General features: G+C 53.9%; 1 protein-coding gene across 11 annotated transcripts in view; it reads left to right on the top strand.

The window, feature by feature from the left end:
- Prdm16 (PR domain containing 16) overlaps window positions 1–21,003 on the top strand; it is a 321,239-nt gene that overhangs the window by 294,227 nt on the left and 6,009 nt on the right. For 6 of the 11 annotated variants that reach the window (XM_006539175.4, XM_006539173.4, XM_006539172.4 and 3 more), the window contains 8 exons: window positions 997–2,413; window positions 5,404–5,491; window positions 7,872–8,041; window positions 8,682–8,759; window positions 14,301–14,470; window positions 14,700–14,874; window positions 19,654–19,887; window positions 20,689–20,863. In XM_006539175.4, coding sequence (XP_006539238.1) covers window positions 997–2,413; window positions 5,404–5,491; window positions 7,872–8,041; window positions 8,682–8,759; window positions 14,301–14,470; window positions 14,700–14,874; window positions 19,654–19,887; window positions 20,689–20,863 — 2,507 coding nt within the window. The remainder of the gene's footprint in view (window positions 1–996; window positions 2,414–5,403; window positions 5,492–7,871; window positions 8,042–8,681; window positions 8,760–14,300; window positions 14,471–14,699; window positions 14,875–19,653; window positions 19,888–20,688; window positions 20,864–21,003) is intronic. The other 5 variants (XM_006539174.4, NM_001291026.1, NM_027504.3 and 2 more) reach the window with 3 other exon arrangements.

Raw genomic sequence — 21,003 nt, 5'->3', positions numbered from 1 at the left:
CCTGCTGGACGCCCCAGGATGGAAGCTCTTAGCTAGTAGGGCTTCCATGTTTGAGAGCATAGATACCTAGCCCCTTCCCTGAAGGACATAGACAGAGCCTCACCTATTGTTAGCCAGTCCCCAAACTTGTCAGTCACAACCAGGAGCCCAGGCCCTAACTCTAGGGTCCCTGAGGACTACTGGGACATCCTGGTGGCATCTAGGACAGAAAGGCAGAAAGCAAGGACACTTTAGTCAAGGAAGCAGGACTGCTTACCTTGTAGAAATAGCTATCACTGAGGTCACTACCTTGAGGCAAGTCTTGTAGACATTCTGAGCTAGTCCTCTCCTAGCCACCAGTGAGACTGGTGCTGTGGACCCTCGCTCTGCCCTCAGCCTGGACCGCACAGACAGTGTCTCAGTCAGGGTCTTACTGCTCTGAACAGACACCGTGACCAAGGCAACTCTTATCCAGCACAACATGTAATTGGTTTTGGCTCACAGGTTCAGGGGTTCAATCCATTATCATCAAGGTGGGAGTATGGCAGCATCCAGGCAGGCATGGTGCAGGCAGAAGTGAGAGTTCTGCATCTTCATTTGAAGGTCACTGGGAGAAGACTGGCTTCCAGGCAGCTAGGATGAGGGTCCTAAAGCCCACACCCACAGTGACACACCCTACTCCAACAAGGCCTTACCTCCTAGTAATGCCACTCCCTGGGCCAAGCATATTCAAACCATGACAGGCAGCCTCCCCAAGCTTAGTGTATCCGTTAGCCATATTCGAGAGTGAGAATCAGCAACCAATAAAGATGCCGAGCTTCCCACCACAGAAGGCTGAGGTGCCATGGTTCACATGGTCAAGACCACAGAGAAAGGCATGGTTATTGCCAGTCCCGTCTGGTCCCTGGGGGACAGCCTCGGGATGGAATGCCTGGGCACCACCCCTACCTTCCTCTGTCTGTGGGGTTCCTCGTGATCTCATTCTGCATCTGTGTTTGCCTCCTGTGGGTGCTGTAGGCGAGGTCTGCCACAAGTCCTACACGCAGTTCTCCAACCTGTGCCGGCACAAGCGGATGCACGCCGACTGCAGGACGCAGATCAAGTGCAAGGACTGTGGGCAGATGTTCAGCACTACCTCCTCCCTCAACAAGCATCGGAGATTCTGCGAGGGCAAGAACCATTACACGCCTGGCAGCATCTTCACCCCAGGCCTGCCCTTGACCCCCAGCCCCATGATGGACAAGACAAAACCCTCCCCGACCCTCAACCACGGGGGCCTAGGCTTCAGCGAGTACTTCCCCTCCAGACCTCATCCTGGGAGCCTGCCCTTCTCGGCTGCTCCTCCGGCCTTCCCCGCACTCACTCCGGGCTTCCCGGGCATCTTTCCTCCATCCCTGTACCCACGACCACCTCTGCTACCTCCCACGCCGCTGCTCAAGAGCCCCCTGAACCACGCGCAGGACGCCAAGCTACCCAGCCCGCTGGGAAACCCAGCCCTGCCCCTTGTCTCCGCGGTCAGCAATAGCAGCCAGGGTGCCACAGCGGCCACCGGGTCAGAGGAGAAATTTGATGGCCGCTTGGAAGACGCATATGCGGAGAAGGTCAAAAATAGGAGCCCTGACATGTCGGATGGCAGTGACTTTGAGGATATCAACACCACGACCGGGACAGACTTGGACACTACCACGGGCACGGGGTCAGACCTGGACAGCGACCTGGACAGTGACAGAGACAAAGGCAAGGACAAGGGGAAGCCAGTGGAGAGCAAACCTGAGTTTGGGGGTGCATCTGTGCCCCCTGGGGCCATGAACAGTGTGGCCGAGGTACCGGCCTTCTACTCACAGCATTCCTTCTTCCCGCCACCCGAGGAACAGCTGCTGACGGCCTCGGGAGCTGCCGGCGACTCCATCAAGGCCATCGCGTCCATCGCGGAGAAATACTTCGGTCCTGGCTTCATGAGCATGCAGGAGAAGAAGCTGGGCTCACTACCCTACCACTCCGTGTTCCCCTTCCAGTTCCTGCCTAACTTTCCCCACTCCCTCTACCCCTTTACGGACCGAGCCCTCGCCCACAACTTGCTGGTCAAGGCTGAGCCAAAGTCACCCCGGGATGCCCTCAAGGTGGGCGGCCCCAGTGCGGAGTGCCCCTTCGACCTCACCACCAAACCAAAAGAGGCCAAACCCGCCCTGCTCGCACCCAAGGTCCCCCTCATCCCCTCATCTGGCGAGGAACAGCCACTGGACCTGAGCATCGGCAGCAGGGCCAGGGCAAGCCAGAACGGAGGTGGCCGTGAGCCGCGGAAGAACCACGTCTACGGTGAACGGAAGCCGGGGGTCAGCGAGGGGCTGCCTAAGGTGTGCCCAGCACAGCTGCCCCAGCAGCCCTCCTTGCATTATGCTAAGCCTTCACCGTTCTTCATGGATCCCATCTACAGGTATTAACATGGCCCTCCCTCGCTCTCCACGGGGCACCAGGTGATATCTATGGAGCTAGGCAGGGACACTGCTTATCTTGCTTTTTCAACCTCTTAACTCAAGGCTCTTCTGTGTGCATTTGCTGGCATCAGGGAGATGCCTATGGGGATTCCATGCTCCTTCAGGTGGAGCCCCTGCTAGGAAGGCCACCTTTAGGACATGTGTGGTTCCCTTGCACTGATTACAACTCAGGCATCTTCTAACCTACCTTGAGGTTCTCGGTTAGACCCCATCCAGAGCACCTCCCCCATCTTTTCTGGAGCAGGTCTCTGCCTCCCACCAAAGCCAGGGCACTTGACTCTGCCTTGAGCACTTGTCAATCTCCCTGCAGCTCTGCCTTCTGAGAGACTGCCCTGTGGCCTCACCCGACCCTGGAGCCACACTGGGTGGGGGTGGGAGGGAGGTCTGGTAGCCCAGAGCAAATCAAAGGAGTTGCTGGTCCTGGTAGGGTGGAATTCTTGCCTCTCTGATACTGGTTCCAATGAAGGGCAAGTCTAAGTCTGCTCCCTGATGTATGGAAAAGTGTTGAGCCTCCCAAAGAGGCAAGTGGGCTTAGAATGCAGGCATGGGTTCCATGTCTGGACAGCACTCCTGCAAGTATATGTCACCTGCTTAGCCATGTGAGGGAGTCCCAGGGAGTACGAAGCGGGTGGTCTAGCAGAGGGTTGTGTACTTGATATTGACCTTGTGTGCTTTGTCAAGCACAAAGTGCATCTGTGTGAGCATGCGTGGAGAGATGTTCAGGGAACAGGCCTGGGTGCCTGCTGTCTCCTTGGAGCTGGCCATGGTGTGAGGTTGGGGCCGAGGGGGTGATGGATTCACAGTTCTTAAAAAGGTAAGCAGGTGAGGAGGAGATAAAATTGTGAGGAAATCCCAAGTGAGGCAAACTACACAGTACCACCCACAGGACACAACCACCTCTGCCCACAGGTACCCACCCAGGGGACACAGCTACCTTCCCTCAGATACCCACCCAAGGGACACGGCTACCTCTCCACAGGTACCCACTCTGGCCCCAGGCTGTACCTTCCCCACCCAGACCAAGCTTCTAGTTTCTATAGGATTCTGGCTTTGTAATCCCAGGAAACAAGAAAGATACCCATCAAGGTGTTTCTTTAAAATCGTGCCCCCAACAGTTTACATAAGGAAGTGTCAAGGCTCCAGAGAGGGAAAGAGAGGAGGGAGGCTGGCATTTCACTGAGACAGGAAGCAAGAGGTACCTGCTGCCCCTTGGGTTTGTACAGACATAGGTAGTTAGAGACAAAGACTTCTGGTTAGATCCCATGACCGAGGGAACTTTGCCTAAGCCTCCTCTCAGCCTTTCCTTCTGCCCCCTGCCCACCCCTTCTACCAAATTGGTTAGACCCTCCTACATTTTCCCATAAGCTGCAAGGAACTATGGTCAGCCTGGGAAAAGAGAGTCATGGCAACTGATCACAGGACCCCAGAGCCCCCTTTATCTTCTCATGTGGTCTCTACTCATAATGTCCAGAGGCTAGGCTGAACAGCTGTCCTTAGGACCTGAGGTCTGTGGGCACTGGAGAGCTGGCTGGACACGCCTCTGCAGAAGGTCCTCTGCAAAATGGGTCCAGTCCAGGTGGGCAAATAAGTGTTCCCAGGGTCCCCTGAGGTGATGGCAGATGCAGCCTGACCTTAAGGAGGGCCCTGAGCTGCCTGCCACATACTGGGTTCAGACAGACTCATAGCTCAGCCTGCATCTGCTACCATCACTGGGGCCCTCCTCCTGCCACTTGGGTCCCTTTCTCTGCCACTGCCGGCATCCCTAGATAATTCAAAGGCGGAACTCGTGCCATGAGAGACCCCCTCCCTGCAATGGGCTGGCCCTGGCTACCCGAGTGCAGCCCCAGGCTGGCCACTGTTGCCAAGAGCCAAGTGTCTCAGGGTTCATTTCCATCCCATAGTCACCCCAGTTCTTTGCCTGATATCCTCACTGTCCCTGCATCATGACTTGGGTCTCCCCTGGGAACCCAGGGCTGCTGTGACCCTCTGGCAGTCACATTGCCATGTCTGCTGCTGTCCCCCAGAAGGCAGGGAGGCAAAGGCTTCAACTGGTAGAAGGAAGCAAAATGAGTCAAAGCCGGGGCCCAGGTGGGGTACAGGTGAGCAACCTAGGAACGGCTTATTCTGTTCCTGCGTCCTCAGCAGCAAGAGGATAGGAACAGCTTGTTCTGGCGTCCTTGGGAGCAAGAGGGTCAGCAGGTTTGAACAAAACACCTCATGGACTTCTACCAACCATGGGGGCGAAAGAAAGGACCCGGCTACCACCTGCACTGACCACGGAGATTTGTTTAGCAAGTTGTCGCCGACACTTGAGGAAGATTCTAGCATTGCAGTCTCCAGCAGCCATTGAAGGTTTTCAGGTACAACCTGACTGGCTGCTGTAGGGAGTCTCTGGTAACTTCCCCAGAACAGAAATCTGTCACCCGCATCTGTCAGCAAAATAGGCAAAGTGTACCCTGCCAGTTTCTGGCAGGGACAGGGTATTTGGGGTGCAGGCAATAAGCCCTGGGGTGATGCAGAGTAACTTGTGGGTATGCTGGAGACCTTGAGGGAAGCACCTACCATACAGGTGTGCAAGCCAGCAAGCAGGAGGCTGGTGCACACAGAGCCTTCAAAGAACATTCTAGACTCCAGCATAAAAAACGTTCCAACAAACACAGGAGGTGGTAACTGTTTGAGGGGACATGGGGTGTGTGGAAAAATCACTGATTAGATAAAGATGCAGTTGAGGAGCTGAGGAGTCTGGGTAAATGAGCAGCTGCGGCTTGCCCCACTGGCCTGGAGGCCCATTGAAGTTCAGGTAGGAGTTAGCTGGATAGCCCCATCGCCACCTCCATATATAATTGGTCTGACTGTCAATCCAGCACAGGTGTGGTACTGAGGAGCAAGTGGCTCGGTGGGGTATGTAACCCTCTGTGTTGCCGTCCAGCAGGGTAGAAAAGCGGAAGGTGGCAGACCCTGTGGGAGTCCTGAAAGAGAAGTACCTGCGGCCGTCCCCACTTCTGTTCCACCCCCAGGTAACAACCACTATGGGCCTCTGAGATGGGAGTACTTAGAGACGCTGTGTGAACAGGCTCTGGGACTTAGGTTTCTGGTTCCCAAGAGGCAGAGGGGACTTTCTGAGATCCCACAGGTCATTGTGGACCCGGAACACATAGGGAAGGGTTGCTCTCATAAGGAAGCACTTGGGTCTGTCTAAAGGCCTCTTGCCCAAAGGAGCCCCACAGTTGCAAGGACCCCAGGCCCTAAGAAGGGATGCATTACTGATACAGGTGCCAAGAGGAGCAGAGTTTTGGACACAAGGAAACAGATGTTGGGGCTAGTATTCCTGCAGTAGGCCATACCTTAGCATTCTTCAGTGAAAGGACCAGAGCAGGTCTTCGTGAGAAGGGGCAGGGGGGAGACTGAGCAGGAAGGAACCGTCCTAGGGACTGGAAGGGAAGGCTAGCAGTCTACAAGTCAGGTATAGTGCCCTCTATCCTGCTAATGTCCCTGCCTGTGCCCCCAGGCCACATGCCTCCTGGGGAACCCACAGCCCAAGGCAAAGTCCTTCAAGTATCCCAGACCCCAGTCCTCACTGCATGAGGTCTGGCCCCCCTCCTGTGAGCTGCAGGTCACCGCCCTTAAGCCTCCCTCACCAACAGGGAATCTTCAGGCCAAAAAACCTGCATGGGGCATTGTTCTTCTCTGAGCTTCCCGCCTTGGGTAAGCCCCAGCCTGAAACCTGTACCCTGGCTGAGTTCACAGCTAAACTTAGAGCCTCCCATTGTTCCATGGGGCCGCGGAGTTTGGTTAATAGCTTCCCCCAATTTTCCCAGGGCCGGCTGGAAAAAGCCGACCAGGCAGCCAGGCGTATCCGGTGTTTGTGTTTGTACTAGGAGCTCACGGGAATGTCTGATGGGGCAGAGCAGGCCAGGCAGGCAGGACCCACCCCACCCGGCCTGAGGAAGAGAGGCCTGTGGGGGGCCAGCTGCCCATTGTCCCTCCTGCCCACTGCTCCCATGGGCCAACCTCCTCTGCCTGCCCTTGTGTCCCAGGCCAGGACGAAGAGGCAGAAAGGTGGTGACTTGTGGTCACCAATTAAATGGTCTGAGGCTAGCTTGGCTGCCTGTGTCACTCAGATAGAAGAGCCTGGCAACCATGCAAAGAAGGTTTCCACAAAACAGGCATCCGTGCTATATCCATAAGCTATCATTAAGACTTATGGCCAAGAGCCTCAGTGTCACCCTGAGAACCTACCTTTCAGGTGTTGAAAAAGGCACTAGAGAGGCCAGGTAGCAGCCTAGAGAGCCAGGCAGTTCCATCTCCAGTGAGCATGGACGCAGAAAGTGTATGTGGTATGTTCTGATGAGGGTCATGTGTCAGTCCTCTATTAACAAGGCAAAGCCTGCATCTCTGTTGCCTGCACAGAGCCGTCCAGTGGCCATGGGGAGGTCTCACCAGGGTGGCTGGGCAAAGTGTCCATCCATTCGCCGCTTTCTGTGGGCTTCTGTTACAGCTGTACTGCTGTTTCCCCAGATACCAAATGTCTCCGCCACTGTGTTATGAGGCTTCCAAGTAGCGGCAGTACAAAGCCCTCCCTTCCCTGTTGTCAGTGCCCAGCAAACAGCCCACAACGATGCGTTGGGCATCCCAACAAGGTGCCGAAGGGCTTCGTGGCTGGAGTCGTGCAGAAGGATTACAGTCATGTGACATGCAGCCTTTGTTCAACCATGGGCAGCTGGGTCCTGGATTCTGACATCAGTGAACAAGTGCCTTGTGTTTGGCGCTAGCACTAAGCAATAAACACTCCCGGGAGGCAGCTGGCCATGGACGGGAGCCTGGATCGGGAGGTGATACCTTGTCTGCTCATTCGTCCATGTCCCCCTGGTGTGTGCAGTGGGGTCTTCATCTAGGCTCAGTTTCTCCCAACACTCACGGCACTCTGAGAGGCTGAACCCTTTCCCTCTGTCTTCAGTGGTACCTGCCCCACCCCGTCTTCTTTTGCCTCTCTCACCTGCCCCCATCTCTGTGGTCTGCCAGATAAAACGTGCCTTCCGGGATAGACATTTAGCAGAGGTATGAAGAGAGCCTCTCATGGTTCCCTTGGCACAGGTGGGGAGAGGTACAGCTTCAAGGTCCCTGTCACCAAAGCCTTAAGTCTCAATGGAGCCTGCATAGCCTGGGGTTTTAACCAATTTCTGCCTACCATACTGAAAAGACCACTCACTCCAGATGACCCTGGATTATAGTCCCAATCCTAAGAAGGACAAGAGCAGAGTAAGCTGTGGCTGTAATTCCAATGGCCATCCAGAGGTTATTGATAATAATTAGACACAGGGACCCCCGGGTGCACGCTCTCTGAAGACAGACGGCAGTTATGCTGAGTCATCGATCTCTCCCTCCCTGTGCCCGCAGATGTCAGCCATAGAAACCATGACGGAGAAGCTGGAGAGCTTTGCAGCCATGAAGGCCGACTCAGGCAGCTCCCTGCAGCCCCTGCCTCACCACCCGTTCAACTTCCGCTCCCCACCCCCAACGCTCTCGGATCCCATCCTCAGGAAGGGGAAGGAGAGATACACGTGCAGGTGAAACACCGAGGGTCCCTTGGGGGCTGGTGGGAAGGGGCCGCGCGCGCGTGCACACACACACACACACACACACACACACACACGCACGCACGCACGCACGCACGCACGCACGCACGCACGCACGCGCGCGCGCGCGAACTTGCTTCTGGAAAAGCCCAGAGTTGCAGTTCCAGTGAAGCAGAGGTTGAGCGGACAGGCGCCCCATCCGCCCGAGGCCGTGTTTGCGCATGCGTGATCTGGGTAGGCTTCTAGAACTGTCCTCTCGGCTGTGTTATCTGGGCCCCGCGTGCAGCTTAGTTAAGTTCAGAGGCCAGAGAGCAGCTGCGCAGCCTGGGCACAGTATTAGGAAGGATGGTGAGCCTGGTGCTGAAGCCATTGCTCGCGGTTTTGGGAGTTCATGCTCCCGGGCTCCCTAGCTGATCCCAGCCACTGTGGCTCCCAGGACTGAGGGCATGACGCTGGTCCCTCCACTCTGTGCTTTGTGAGATGTCTGGGCTCAAGGCAGAGTAGAGATGGTAAGGATGCTGGCGAGACCCCAGTAGGAAGCCTCAGAGTTGAGCTCTGGATGAACAGAAATCTGGAAAGGGGCCGTGTGGACTACCCTAAAACCTCTCCTCCTCTCTTCCCTCTGCCTCAGGTACTGTGGCAAGATCTTCCCCAGATCTGCAAATCTCACAAGACATCTGAGGACACACACAGGGGAGCAGCCATACAGGTAGGATCAACGTCGTGTTGGTATCTGAGGGATTCCCCCTACTAGTTTGTGTGCACCCGTAGTCCCATTCTTTCAAGGAAATGCCTATAAGATCCACCCACAGGGCTGGGGCCACCAGAAAGACAGTGGACAGAGGCCTGGCTCTGACACTTTCTGCCTCCATCTCCTGGCCCACCACCCTCCATCTCTAATGTAAGGAGAAGGCAGGGACTATCCAGGAAATTGATGGAAGTCTCCTTCCATACTCCCAAAAGAGGATGTGAGAGAGCCTGTCTCCTGTATCCAAAGTGTCAACCAGGGCAGGCATTCAAAATCAGGGAGGGGTGTGACTTGAAGCTAGAGTCTCCACAGGTCTCTGGGAGAACCTTAGCTAGCCAGTCCCCCACCTAGTCCTATCTCTGTCACGACAACCATTAAGCCACCCCCTCCCCACGTGTGAGCTCTTAACAAATATGGGGTATCCTTGATTCCCTAGGGGAGCCCTGAGTGGGGAGACTACGCATGTGTTACCAAAGTATCTTGGGACATGGACAACCTCCCAGGGGATCCCTGTGTCAAAAACGAGGGGCTATAGCTTAAACACGGCCTGAGATTCTTCAAGGGTTGGAACCGAAGGCCACTTCTGCCTACTCTTCTGACCCCAGTCCCTGTCCTCTTTGTCCTTGAGCCTTTGTTTTTGCTCAAGAAGGTCTGAGGAGGACGCCTTTTCTTGTCATGCTCTCCCCTTCAGGGAGTAGGCCTTTTAAAACCGAACTTGGGCAATTGTCACCCTGAGACAAACAGGGAAATGGCCACTTCTCTGCCAGGACCAGTTTAGCAACACATTCTGGGGTGTGTCTGGCTGGCTAGGGCTTTGGGAAACAAAGAGTCTGGCTTGCTTTTAGACCGATGACATTAGACTCCTGTACCGTGCCCACACATAGCTTGTGCCACCAGGAAGTAGCCACGTGATGATAGAGCCCTGAGGACTCCTCTTGTGCCCCTCCTTGTGGCAGGGATCCCATGTGGGTGTGATCCCCAAGCCCCGCTGGGGTACACAGAGCATCCCTGGTGGCCACGGGCCCACATCTGCGCCGGTAAATGACCGCTCTTTCTAGTTCTGTGTCCCATGCTCCCCAGCCGTCCCTGACACGCAGCCCCCCTTGTCTGCTCTCTGAAAATAGTGACTTACAACTTAACAAAGGCAAGCAACAGAAAGATTTATTTGGTCTGGTCCTCGCCCAGAAACGAGCCCTGTGTTTTTTCTGTAATGAGAGCCGACTCCTGGACAACGTGTCGCGCTAAGAGCCCCCAGAGGGTAGGGGCCGTGTTTATAGAAGAATTTAATTATCATTGATTTCTTTTGCTCCCTCCAATCTGAGAGTTTCGACTTTGGTAACAATAATTGCTTTGCAAGTTTGTGTTGCAAATCCTGGCTTTATCTGGCTCGAGGCAGGCCTTCGCCAAGGGGTTTAAAGCGTGCAGCGTGCCTCTTGATACTGCTAGGGACCTTGCCTAGTCTTTCTTTGATAACTGGAAAGAGTTTAAGTTGGAACTGGAGAATGTATAGCCCAACCTAGGAATCCATTGCACAGGGCTTGGCAAGGATGCTCAACTCCCACCTAGGTATGATACCTACCTTAGTGTCAGTATGCATATGCACGGTCACTGTGTGTGCATGTCGGTATATGTATCCTGCAGAGGCTGGGGCCCTCCAAAAGGCAGATGAAGAGGGTTACCTTGAGTTATCAGGACGCTGTTGGAAATTTCTCAGTTTCTCACATGTCCCCTGTGTCCTGACCTCTGGGATGGCCTCTGCTTTTCCTACACATTCTAGACAGGGAACAGCCCTTTACACACAACTTACCCTGGCTTTGGCGTCTTCTCCTGGAGTTGGAGAAAACATACCTAAAGACACTCTTACGTCCTAAAACACCAGCATGCAAGTTTTACAGAACTTAGATCGCAGAGGTAGAAAGACCTGACCAACTGAGGCTGGAGAAGACCGTCTTGCAAACGTGAGACCTGCACTCACATCCCAGTACCCACATAAGAGCTGAGCAAGGCCGTGTGGCCCTTTAGTTCCAGTGCCAGGTGGGCTGAGACAGGAGGATCCCTGGAACTTTCTGGCTAGCCAGTCTAGCCAAATCGCTGTGCCTTAGACCCAATGAGAGACCCTCAAAAACAAAGTGTGTGTGGGGAAGCAATAATGGACGACACTCTACACATAACACAGGAATGCACACACACATATGTACATATGCATGCATGCACACACCCTACACATTTACATTTTTAATTAAGATTTTTAAATAGAAAAATTAAGAATTGAGAACAAAAGGACTGAACCCCCAGTATGCCTCCTTCCAACTTTGATATAGAGGCTTTCCTGGCTGCCGGGCGTAGCCTGTGTCATACTTGGATGCCGGCCTTCCAGGACCAACCTGGAGCTCCTGAGCAGGCCTGTGACTCCTGCTTTGTGGACGCACGCCTCCCATCTCCTCCCCATCTCCTGTTCTGTGTCTTATATGAAGAAAGCCGACTTGGTGTCCAGCGGGGGCTACAGGTGGCTCCTGCAAGACTCCTCCTCATTTGTTTTTATTCTTAGAACATTTTTAATTCTCTTCTTTCCTTATCTGTCCTCACTTTTAAAATGATGTAGCAGTGGTGGCTGGCTGTAGCCCTCCTATGTCTCAAGAAAGATGCTACTCGGCCCAGAAACCAGGATGAGAGGTCTGGTTTCACCCTCTCCTGCCCTGTGCATCCCTCACGTCTCTGCAACGGCCACAGGCATGGTCACAGCAAGGTCCTCCCAAAGCTGTCTGCTGGGCTGCCCGTGCCCTCTCCTCTCTGCGAGCACAATGGCGTGTTGCTTTATGCGGCACAGCTGTAAATTTCCCTAGCCGCCTGTCAGCTTATTCACAGTGCAGAGCCCAGCTGCTGAGCGAACTCTGCTCCCTCGCAGCCCTGGGGCTCTCTGCTCCCCTAAATTTCAAGTGGACGTCTCTGCCTGGGCCATTTATTTAGATTAGAACAAGGAGAGGCTACATTCAGCACCCTGCAAGCAGAGCTCTGCGAAGGCCTCTGCCGCTCCAACCTCCCTCCCCATCCCAGCATTCCCATGCCGGTGCTGCTGCATAGGAAGAGGGGCTGTCAGAGGTCTCTGCAGTTCCCGAGGAACCAAAACAAAAGGAAAAAAAAGAGCTATATGTACGTGCTTCCGAGGGACGGGCAGGCCAGACCAGGGCTGCCTGGGTGACCTGTGGCATCTGCAGGGGACTCGTGCTGTTGAGGGAACTCCTAGTCCCATGAGCAGCTTAGCCTTGGCTTTACTCCGCAGATACAAATCAAGGTTTCTTTTCCTGAGCAATCACCCTCCCCGCCCCCCCCCCAAAAAAAAAGCAGGAAGAGCTGGGCCTGGCCCTGTCAAGGTGTCGCTATGTTTTAGGGTGTGTGGGGAGAGCAGGTGAGAGGTGAAATTCCTTCCGAAATGTTGCATCCACAGGGGGTTATAGAGCAAGCAGGACCGAGACCTGATATTGCTCAGGCTGTGCAACATCAGGTGTGCGAACCAACAGTCACATCCGGGCATATTTTGCAGGTGGTCATGTGAGTCACATTGTGTCCCAGACTGTGGAAGAAAGGCTGTGTCCAAGGACACCTATGTGCCCCAGAGGCCACTCAGGACTCCCTAGGATACAGTAGAGGCCCAGACCTGTGATAAACAAGTCTGGTGAGGCAGTTAAAAGTATAGCAGGAGCAAGGGGAGCCTGGCCTCAGACAAGGCTGGAGGCTGAAGGGACCTACTGAAGAAGGGAACCATACACAAGGGGGCGACACAAGAGTTCAAGGTTGGAAGGTCACATGCCTGAACGAAGGGCCTGGACAGGAGGAAGGGCCCCTCTCAGAGTAGCATCCCTTTCTCTGGGGCCTTAAACTTCCTTGGTTTTTATGGGGCATCCAAGGACCAGAGGATTCGCAGGCTCTGAGAGTCCAAGGGCAAAGTTAATAAATGCGGCCCTGAGTATTCTAAGCTCAACAGGGACAGAAACACAGTCAGACACCCTGGGCAGGGGCCCACACAGACCTCCAGGGTCCATCCAGAGCCTGGCTCCTCCTGTACTGGATAGTACAGTGCTATAAAAACTGCTTTGACACAGCCCCTCCTGGCTGTGCCCCTGCTGTCCTCGGGCACGTCCGCAACCACATGACAGAGGCTCGTGACCAGTGTGCTACTCTAGAGCCTGCCACCAGCCCCAAATCGCAGTGGGGCAGAGCCCATAGGAATGCAAGCCTGCTGTATTTAGAACAATCACACATCCATGTGGGTGAAAAAAATTTTAAAAGCCCCCCCCCCATCTTTGCCCTCACGGAGGCTGACATAGCAGGCTCTGGCTCTAGAGAGGAAGGCAGCCTGTCTCACAGCACTGGCGCTGGAAATCTTGTGTGTTGTGTTGTCACCTAGCAGGGCTCATTTCCCAAATATGAAAGTATATACTCGCACAAACACGGTTTTCAAGTGCTGTGTGTGTGCCTCCGAGATCCAGATAAGCGCCCAAAGGCGTTCTGACGACTGTTTTGCATATGTGTGCTCATATACCTGAGCACACACATGCACTTATACTAAACACACACTGCATGGATGCACATGGATGCAGAAAAAAATACACCACGGAGACAGAATCCCTGCTGCAGGGTCCGTCTGTGTGTACAGCCCTCGGGGAAGCCCTGTCAGCTCAGACTCCCACAATGCACCGCAGCTCAGACTCCCACAAGGCACAGCTCGCTCCTTTCCAGGGCGCCTCACATGTGCTGCGGAGCCTGGAAGGTCCCTTCTTAAATCACGCACTGTTCTTTGTTTTGGGCCTGGTTTCTTTATTGTGGGTATTGCTTGGGCCCTGTTATAAAACTGGGAGAGAGCCGGCCTCTGTTCTCTGCTGTTAGGGCCAACGAGGCCACGCCTGGAGGGCAGCCACACAGCAGACGTCTCTCACTGACCACAGCTTCTAACTGCGCCATGCTCTCTGGTAAAATGGTTTCCCAAGTGCTTGGTCAACCTAGTGGGGGTGTGGCAGGCAATACTCTGAGCACACAGGAGCCCATAGTAGCTTGAAGGATTCAATATGGCTACTAGCTGGCCTCAGCATCGAAACCACAGTCCCAAAATCCCCCCACCTGACCTCCAGGGTTACTAAGAGCATTAGATAGCCACCACGAGCCCCCAAGTGAAATGGGGCTGGTTCAGGGTCTTCAGTCAGCAGAGGGCTGCTTTCCCATCTCAGGGTAACCAGCCAGAACAGCTTTCTGTATCTTTCGGTGGCTCAAGGCTGCCCTCTTGAGGCTGAATAAAGAATGTCACCTCGCACTATCTCAGCATCTTACTCCCTCCAGTATAGAGCTCAGGGATAGTTAAAACCTGGCCTAGATGTCTCTAAGAATAGAATCCTAGGACATGTCTGAACTCTCCAGCTGGGTAGTCAGGTGACCTCGGGGACTCCACAGTGGACACAGCTCCCACGGCACTTGATCTCTCCTCTGAGGCAAGGCGCACCTGTTTTCCAGGTGCAAGTACTGTGACCGGTCATTCAGCATCTCCTCCAACCTCCAGCGGCACGTGAGGAACATCCACAACAAAGAGAAGCCGTTCAAGTGCCATCTGTGCAACCGCTGCTTCGGGCAGCAGACCAACCTAGACCGGCACCTGAAGAAGCACGAACACGAGGGCGCACCAGGTGGGTGGGGTGTTGGGCGTGGCGGCGGAGGGGCGTGGCGGAGGAGGGGCGTGGCGGCAGAGGGCGTGGCGGAGGAGGGGCGAGGGAAGAGACCTGGCAAGCAAGGGCAACATCACCCCTCAAACAACTTTCTAAGAAACAGTTCCCTGAGATCACCCCAAGTGCACATTGGCACTGAGTGAGGGCTGGATGCCCCCAAGAATGCCCCTGACACTCAGCCCATCCACAGTGAGCCAGCACTCCGGGGTGCTCACGAACCACCTGGGCACCAGCGCCTCCTCCCCCACCTCCGAGTCGGACAACCATGCACTTTTAGATGAGAAGGAAGATTCTTACTTCTCCGAGATCCGAAACTTCATCGCCAACAGCGAGATGAACCAGGCATCCACTCGAATGGACAAACGGTAAGAAAAATAAGCCAACCCAGGCAGGTCTAGACTCAGCTCCTCTAATGGTATTGTCCAGGATGCATGAATCTCCACCCCTGGATGGTACTAGGTCCCATATGAAGGAGGTCCCAAAACAAGCAGAGTCCTCCCTACCAACCTCCCCATGTGCACACCTGCAACCACTTTTCCACTAAGAGGGAGAGGGAGACAGAGACAGACAGAGACATAGAAACAGAGAGAGGGGGAATTCAGCCAGGCTACAGAGGTGTTCTCTGACACCTCACATCCAAATGTCAGTGTCTCCTTTACGTGGGGACTCTCCCTTCGGCACGGACACCTCCATATCCCAGGAAATGAAACTGATCAGAGAAGTCATTGAAATATAGAAGTTCTCTAAACCCTAAGAAATTTCAAGAAGGGTCTCCAGTTTTGAAGAGGAGAACCAGAGGCTCATAGAAGTGGCATGACTTGCCAGTGCACGCCTTTAATCCCAGCAGTTGGGAGGCAGAAGCAGGCGATTTCTGAGTTCAAGGCAGCTTGGTCTATAGATTGAGTTCCTGGACAGCCAGAGCTACACAGAGAAACCCTGTCTCAAAAAAATAAAAAATAAAAACAAGGGGCTGGCGAGATGGCTCAGTGGGTAAGAGCACCCAACTGCTCTTCTGAAGGTCCGGAGTTCAAATCCCAGCAACCACATGGTGGCTCACAACCATCCATAAAGAGATCTGACTCCCTCTTCTGGAGTGTCTAAAGACAGCTACAATGTACTTACATATAATGAATAAATAAATCTTTAAAAAAAAAAAAAGAAATACTATAAAAAAAAGGGGGGGTGGCATGACTTGCTGACTCAAAACTGGCCCAGAACCTAGAGCCAGGACCCATCCCTTATTGCATGAGCCATCATGGGCCACAGCTCTGTGCCACCAGGGTCTAGCTTGCTCCCATCCACTTTGAAGAAATGAGGGAGGGTTCTCCAGAGATGTGTTTCTTCAGACACTTGTCTGTACCTCCAAGGCAGGCTGCACCTCCCTTGTCTCTGGTGCTTTGGGGAAACTGTGAAGACCAGACCAGTCCACACCATCAGTAAGGATGTCTTAAACTCTTTTACTGCTCACAAGTCTTTGGTCTTGCTGGCAGTCCCTAATTACACATGAGGGCCCAGGCTGCAGCCCACCAAATGCCCTGGCTTACCCTCATCCTGGCCTTAGGCACAGTGCTCTGAATGGAACCAGCCCTGTCCTTCAAGATGCAGTGTCTGAGAGCCACTCACTTGTTCAACAGCTTGATGCCCTCCCTGTCAGAGGAAGCTGTGTGTGAGAAGGTACCTCCACAGCAGGCCTTCCCTGACCCCTCAGAGAGCTAGAGAGTATGCCCCTGTTGTTGAGACAAGCTCAAAATGTAGCTTCCTCAGACCCCAAAGCAGAACCACTTAAAGAACCATGAAGACTCGTCCTCACTGGGATGGACAGGACCCAAGTATACATGGATTCCCAGGGTCCTGGGTACCCAGAAGACTGCAAGACATGCCCCTTCATTCTGAGCCATAGTGGCAGGCCAGAGGACCCCACACACATGTCCAGAAGAACAGGGGGCATTTGTGGAAGGAAGAGGAAAAACTGCTCCCCATCCTTGCAACCCTAACCAAATCATGGGTGCTCTGACAGAGCTCCCCGCCGTCTCCTCCCTCACATTCAATATTAATGATAAGAACATAGTTGGACCAAGAGAGGGCCATCCCCTCCCAAGCCCAGCCCATTTTGTTGAAGTGATGTCTCCAAGGTCCAGCCAGCTTTGTCCTGAGAGCTGAGGAACCAAAGGGGGGTTCCCCCACAGTTGTCACCACAGTTGTAAGAGCAAGTGTGTGTGAGGTTGCCACGACTTGGCAGTCTAGTGGGAAGGACAGCAGACTCAGCTAGGGCCGGTACCCACATTCTCTGGGTCTTTCTCTGTTGAGTCCCCCCTTTAGTGATCAGTGAGAACCCAGTGCCTGCCAGGCCAACCCAAAGGATTGTCTGTGTGCTGAACTGTTTCCTCAAGGACCACATGTGAAATCTAACCCCATCCCTCAGATGGTGACCTGGGGCAGGGTCCCCCTAGAGGTGTCAGAGTTACAGCAGAGTCCTACTGGATTTTGGTGGTGATACTTCCACATGCAACATGCACACGCGCGCACGCACACACACACACTCACACACACACACGAGGAGATAGATACAGGTGAAGGGCCAAGGACTGTGGGAGACACCAGATCTTCCCTCAGAACTCCCAGCTGTGATGTATCTTGATCTCTCAGCCTTTTGCTTCTCTGACCCTGGGACTGTCCCTTCCTGCTGCTGCTGTGAGCCATGTCAGTCAGCATGCTAAGCATAGCTGCCTCTAAGGCAGCGTTCCTGCCTCCACCAGAGAAGCTGCCCTCCTTCTTGAAGCTGACACCAATCCGCTAGGGTCCCTGCTGGGCAGCACATACCAGAGAGTGAGCAGGCAAGAAAAGAAAGCATAAAATCTGCTTCCAAACAGCAGGATTCCTCTAGCCCCGCCCAAGACCAGCCAGCAGGGCTAGCTTTACCACCCCAGCTACCCAGTGAGTGTGGCACCCAGGGCTCTTCCTGTCCTTGGATCTGTCAGGACTGAATTCTCTTCCACTGCCACTGCAGGGTGACAGGATCCAGACCCACCACCTAGCTAGAGCCTTCCGGTGCCAGGAGGTGAACTTAACATAGGCTTGGCTGGCCCCCAACACAAGTGACTAGAAGCCAGGGACATAGGAAGCCTCAAGATCTGTCAAGATTCTGCCTGTCTGGGAAGCATGGCGGGAGGTAGCGTCATGGGTGGAGTCAGCCTGCAACTGCAACAGAATGACACCACTGTGCAAGTCAGTCCACTAAAATGCCACCTTCAGTGATAATGACTGGACCCCTCTCTCCCCCAAGACCACAGGCACTGCCCAGTCAGGCCCCCAGAGCTGAGTAGAAATGAAGGCCAGAAAGAACTAGGAGCTCTAGACATGGGATTCAAGAACTGGTTGCCTTTTGCTGTGTCCATTGCTGGTGTGGACCCTGGCAAGATGGCCATGTCCTGGCCCACAAGTTATGGTCATTGACTTGAACAGGAACCAAACTGGTGGTGTTCCTTGAAGGAACTAGATCTGGCTGCTCACTCTCGTTAGTAAGGAACCAGTGCACAGAAGTCTTTCCCAGAGCCTAGATAGGAGACTCATGATTAGGAATCAAGCTGATCTTGCAGAGGACTAGAGTTTGCTTCCCAAAACTCATACCAAGCAGTTCACAGTCGCCTGTAACTCCAGCTCCATCCGATTCAACACTCTCTTTCGGGATCTGTGGGCATCCACACATCTACAAACAGAAAAAGATAAAATCTTTTTAAAAAAAAAAAATCTCACCCAGAGGCTTGAACACATGGCTCAGTTGGTAGAGCATTTGTTTTGCAAGCATAGGGGTCTGAGTTCAAGCCTCAAAATCCGTGTGTGTGTGTGTGTGTGTGTGTGTGTGTGTGTGTGTGTGTGTGTTTAAGGGGGTGGGAGCTGAAGAGATAGTTCAATGGATAAGAACACTAGCTGCTCTTCCAGAGGTTCTGAGTTCAATTTCCAGCAACCACATGGTGGCTCACAACCATCTGTAATGGGATCAGATGCCCTCTTCTGGTGTGTCTGAAGAGAGCAACAGTGAACTCATATACATAAAATAAATAAATACACCTTAAAAAAAAAAAAAGAATAAGCAGCAGGCAGTGGTAGCGCATGCCTTTAATCCCAGCACTTGGGAGGCAGAGGCAGGCAGATTTCTGAGTTCGAGGCCAGTCTGGTCTACAGAGTGAGTTCCAGGACAGCCAGGGCTACACAAATAAGTCCTATTTCAAAAAAATGAATGAATGAATGAATGAGCATAGTATAACACATATACCACATGCCCAGTGCAGGTCAGATACCCCTGGGGCTTGCTGGTCACCCAGTAGCTAAATAAGTAAGCCCAGACCAGTGAGAGACCCTCACGGTGGATAGTGACCAAGGAGGACACAGGTGATTGACCTTTGACCTCTGTGTACACACATATGATTACACTCATAGACCCTGTGTGTGTGTGTGTGTGTGTGTGTCTTTGTGTGTAAGAGAAAAAGAGGGGGAGGGAGGAAGAAGGGGGAAGGGAGAAGGAAAGAGAGAGGGAAAGGGGAAAAGACACACACACATACACACACACCCTGAGGACAAAGGACCAAGGTCTGAGAGAGACTCAAAGACATTAAGAAAATGTCAGAAATCTGTGGAGGCTCCAGAGACCCTAGAGGCTCTTGAGTTAGAGCCTGGGCTGCAAGGCCTGACCAACATTCCCTGATGCCAGCCCTCCTTGACCATGTGTCCTGTAAGCAGCAACAGCAGCAGCCTAAACCCAGCCCTCACTCCCCAGGTTCTGCAACCTTAAATCATTATCCCCTTGGGCGGTGCAAGCACAGATGGGTATCACAGATGGGTATCACAGATGGGTATCACAGAGTCCCGAGCAGGATGGGACCTGGACATTCTCTCACACCAGTGTCCTAGGGGCACGTGTGTGTAGCATCCAAGTGGCCTGGTATCCACTCCTCAGGGACCCTACCCTGAATCCCATCTCTCTGTCTCTCACTCCTCAGGGACTGAGGGAGTGGACAGTTGCCTTTGGACCCGTAACCACGGATGCCAGCTCCTTTTGGAGGGCCGGGAAGGCAAACGGGGATAGCCACCTTTAGTGAGAAGGAAGACCCCCTGAACACGGCCAATTTCTTCACCTGTCATTACAGGCCTGAGATCCAAGACCTGGACAGCAACCCACCGTGTCCAGGCTCAGCCAGTGCAAAGCCAGAGGACGTAGAGGAGGAGGAAGAGGAGGAGCTGGAGGAAGAGGATGATGACAGCTTAGCCGGGAAGTCACAGGAGGACACGGTGTCCCCCACACCTGAGCCCCAAGGAGTCTATGAAGATGAAGAGGATGAGGAACCACCCAGCCTGACCATGGGCTTTGACCATACCCGGAGGTGGGCGTGGCCAAGTGCTGGGGGATGGGCTGGGAGGGAGAACCTGAATACAGGGTGACCATTCAGTAGCCATCTCCTCCAGCCTGGTCTCACCTCTGCTCAGAAGGTGCTACTACCACAAGGCTTTGGCACTAGGCTTAGGGTGATGCTAGCCAGAGTTCAGGACCCTGGGTCTATGCTCCCGGTAGGGTGTCCAGAAGCTTCGAGTGGGGAAAAGGAAGGGAAGGGTGTACTCTGCTGACCCTGACTCGGGAGCCTGGCTCTGCTGTGCAGATGTCCACATCCACTTGGGGCAGCAGGGTCCAGCCTCTGGCGGGGCTGTAGCCCAGCACCCATGATTTTAGAAGTTGGCCAGGCCAGAGCTACTTCTTATGTCCTAACTGTTTACCAGTTACTTTCAGCAACGGTTAACATTCCCAGCATTTGAGATGCCTTGGGCTGGCCCTCTGGAGCCAGCATTTTTTTCCCCAGCACCTTGGTCCTGGGGGTGGGTAGGGCAGCCAGGACCCTCTCAGAAAATGAAAGTCTCCTTCTGAACCCTTCATCCCTAAGCCCAGCTTGCCTGCTGCCTGTGACGTGTGCACCCACTCACCCTTCCTGCTCGCGCCTGTCCGCTCTCCTACATCTGTGTGGCTTCCCATCTAGGTGTCTGTGTGTCAGTGTGTCTGTCTCCTTGTGCATGTGGCTCGTGGAGACCCGTGGCATGCATGCAGGCACGGGGACCAGCCATGAAGCACCAGAGAGATGCCACCAGTGGCCAAAGAGCTGACCCCAGGCCCCTCTCCCTGGTCCTTGGCGCAGGTGTGTTGAGGAGCGAGGAGGCGGCCTGTTAGCTTTGGAGCCGACGCCGACCTTTGGGAAGGGGCTGGATCTCCGCAGAGCAGCTGAGGAAGCATTTGAAGTTAAAGATGTGCTTAATTCCACCTTAGATTCTGAGGTTTTAAAACAAACCCTGTACAGGCAGGCTAAGAACCAGGTAGGTACCCAGCAGAGCCCTCGTCCCTCCTCCCATTCCCACTTGGCTTAGACAGCAGGCAGCCGCCATGCCTCCTCACCATAGGATACCTGAGAACTCTGGCTGTAGCTCTCCCATGGCTGGAGGACGGACATTCCGAT

This window comes from Mus musculus, chromosome 4, assembly GCF_000001635.26.
Source record: "Mus musculus strain C57BL/6J chromosome 4, GRCm38.p6 C57BL/6J".
NCBI lineage: Eukaryota > Metazoa > Chordata > Mammalia > Rodentia > Muridae > Mus > Mus musculus.
Note: the sequence above shows the minus strand (reverse complement) of the source record. Positions and strands in the feature narration are given on the sequence as shown.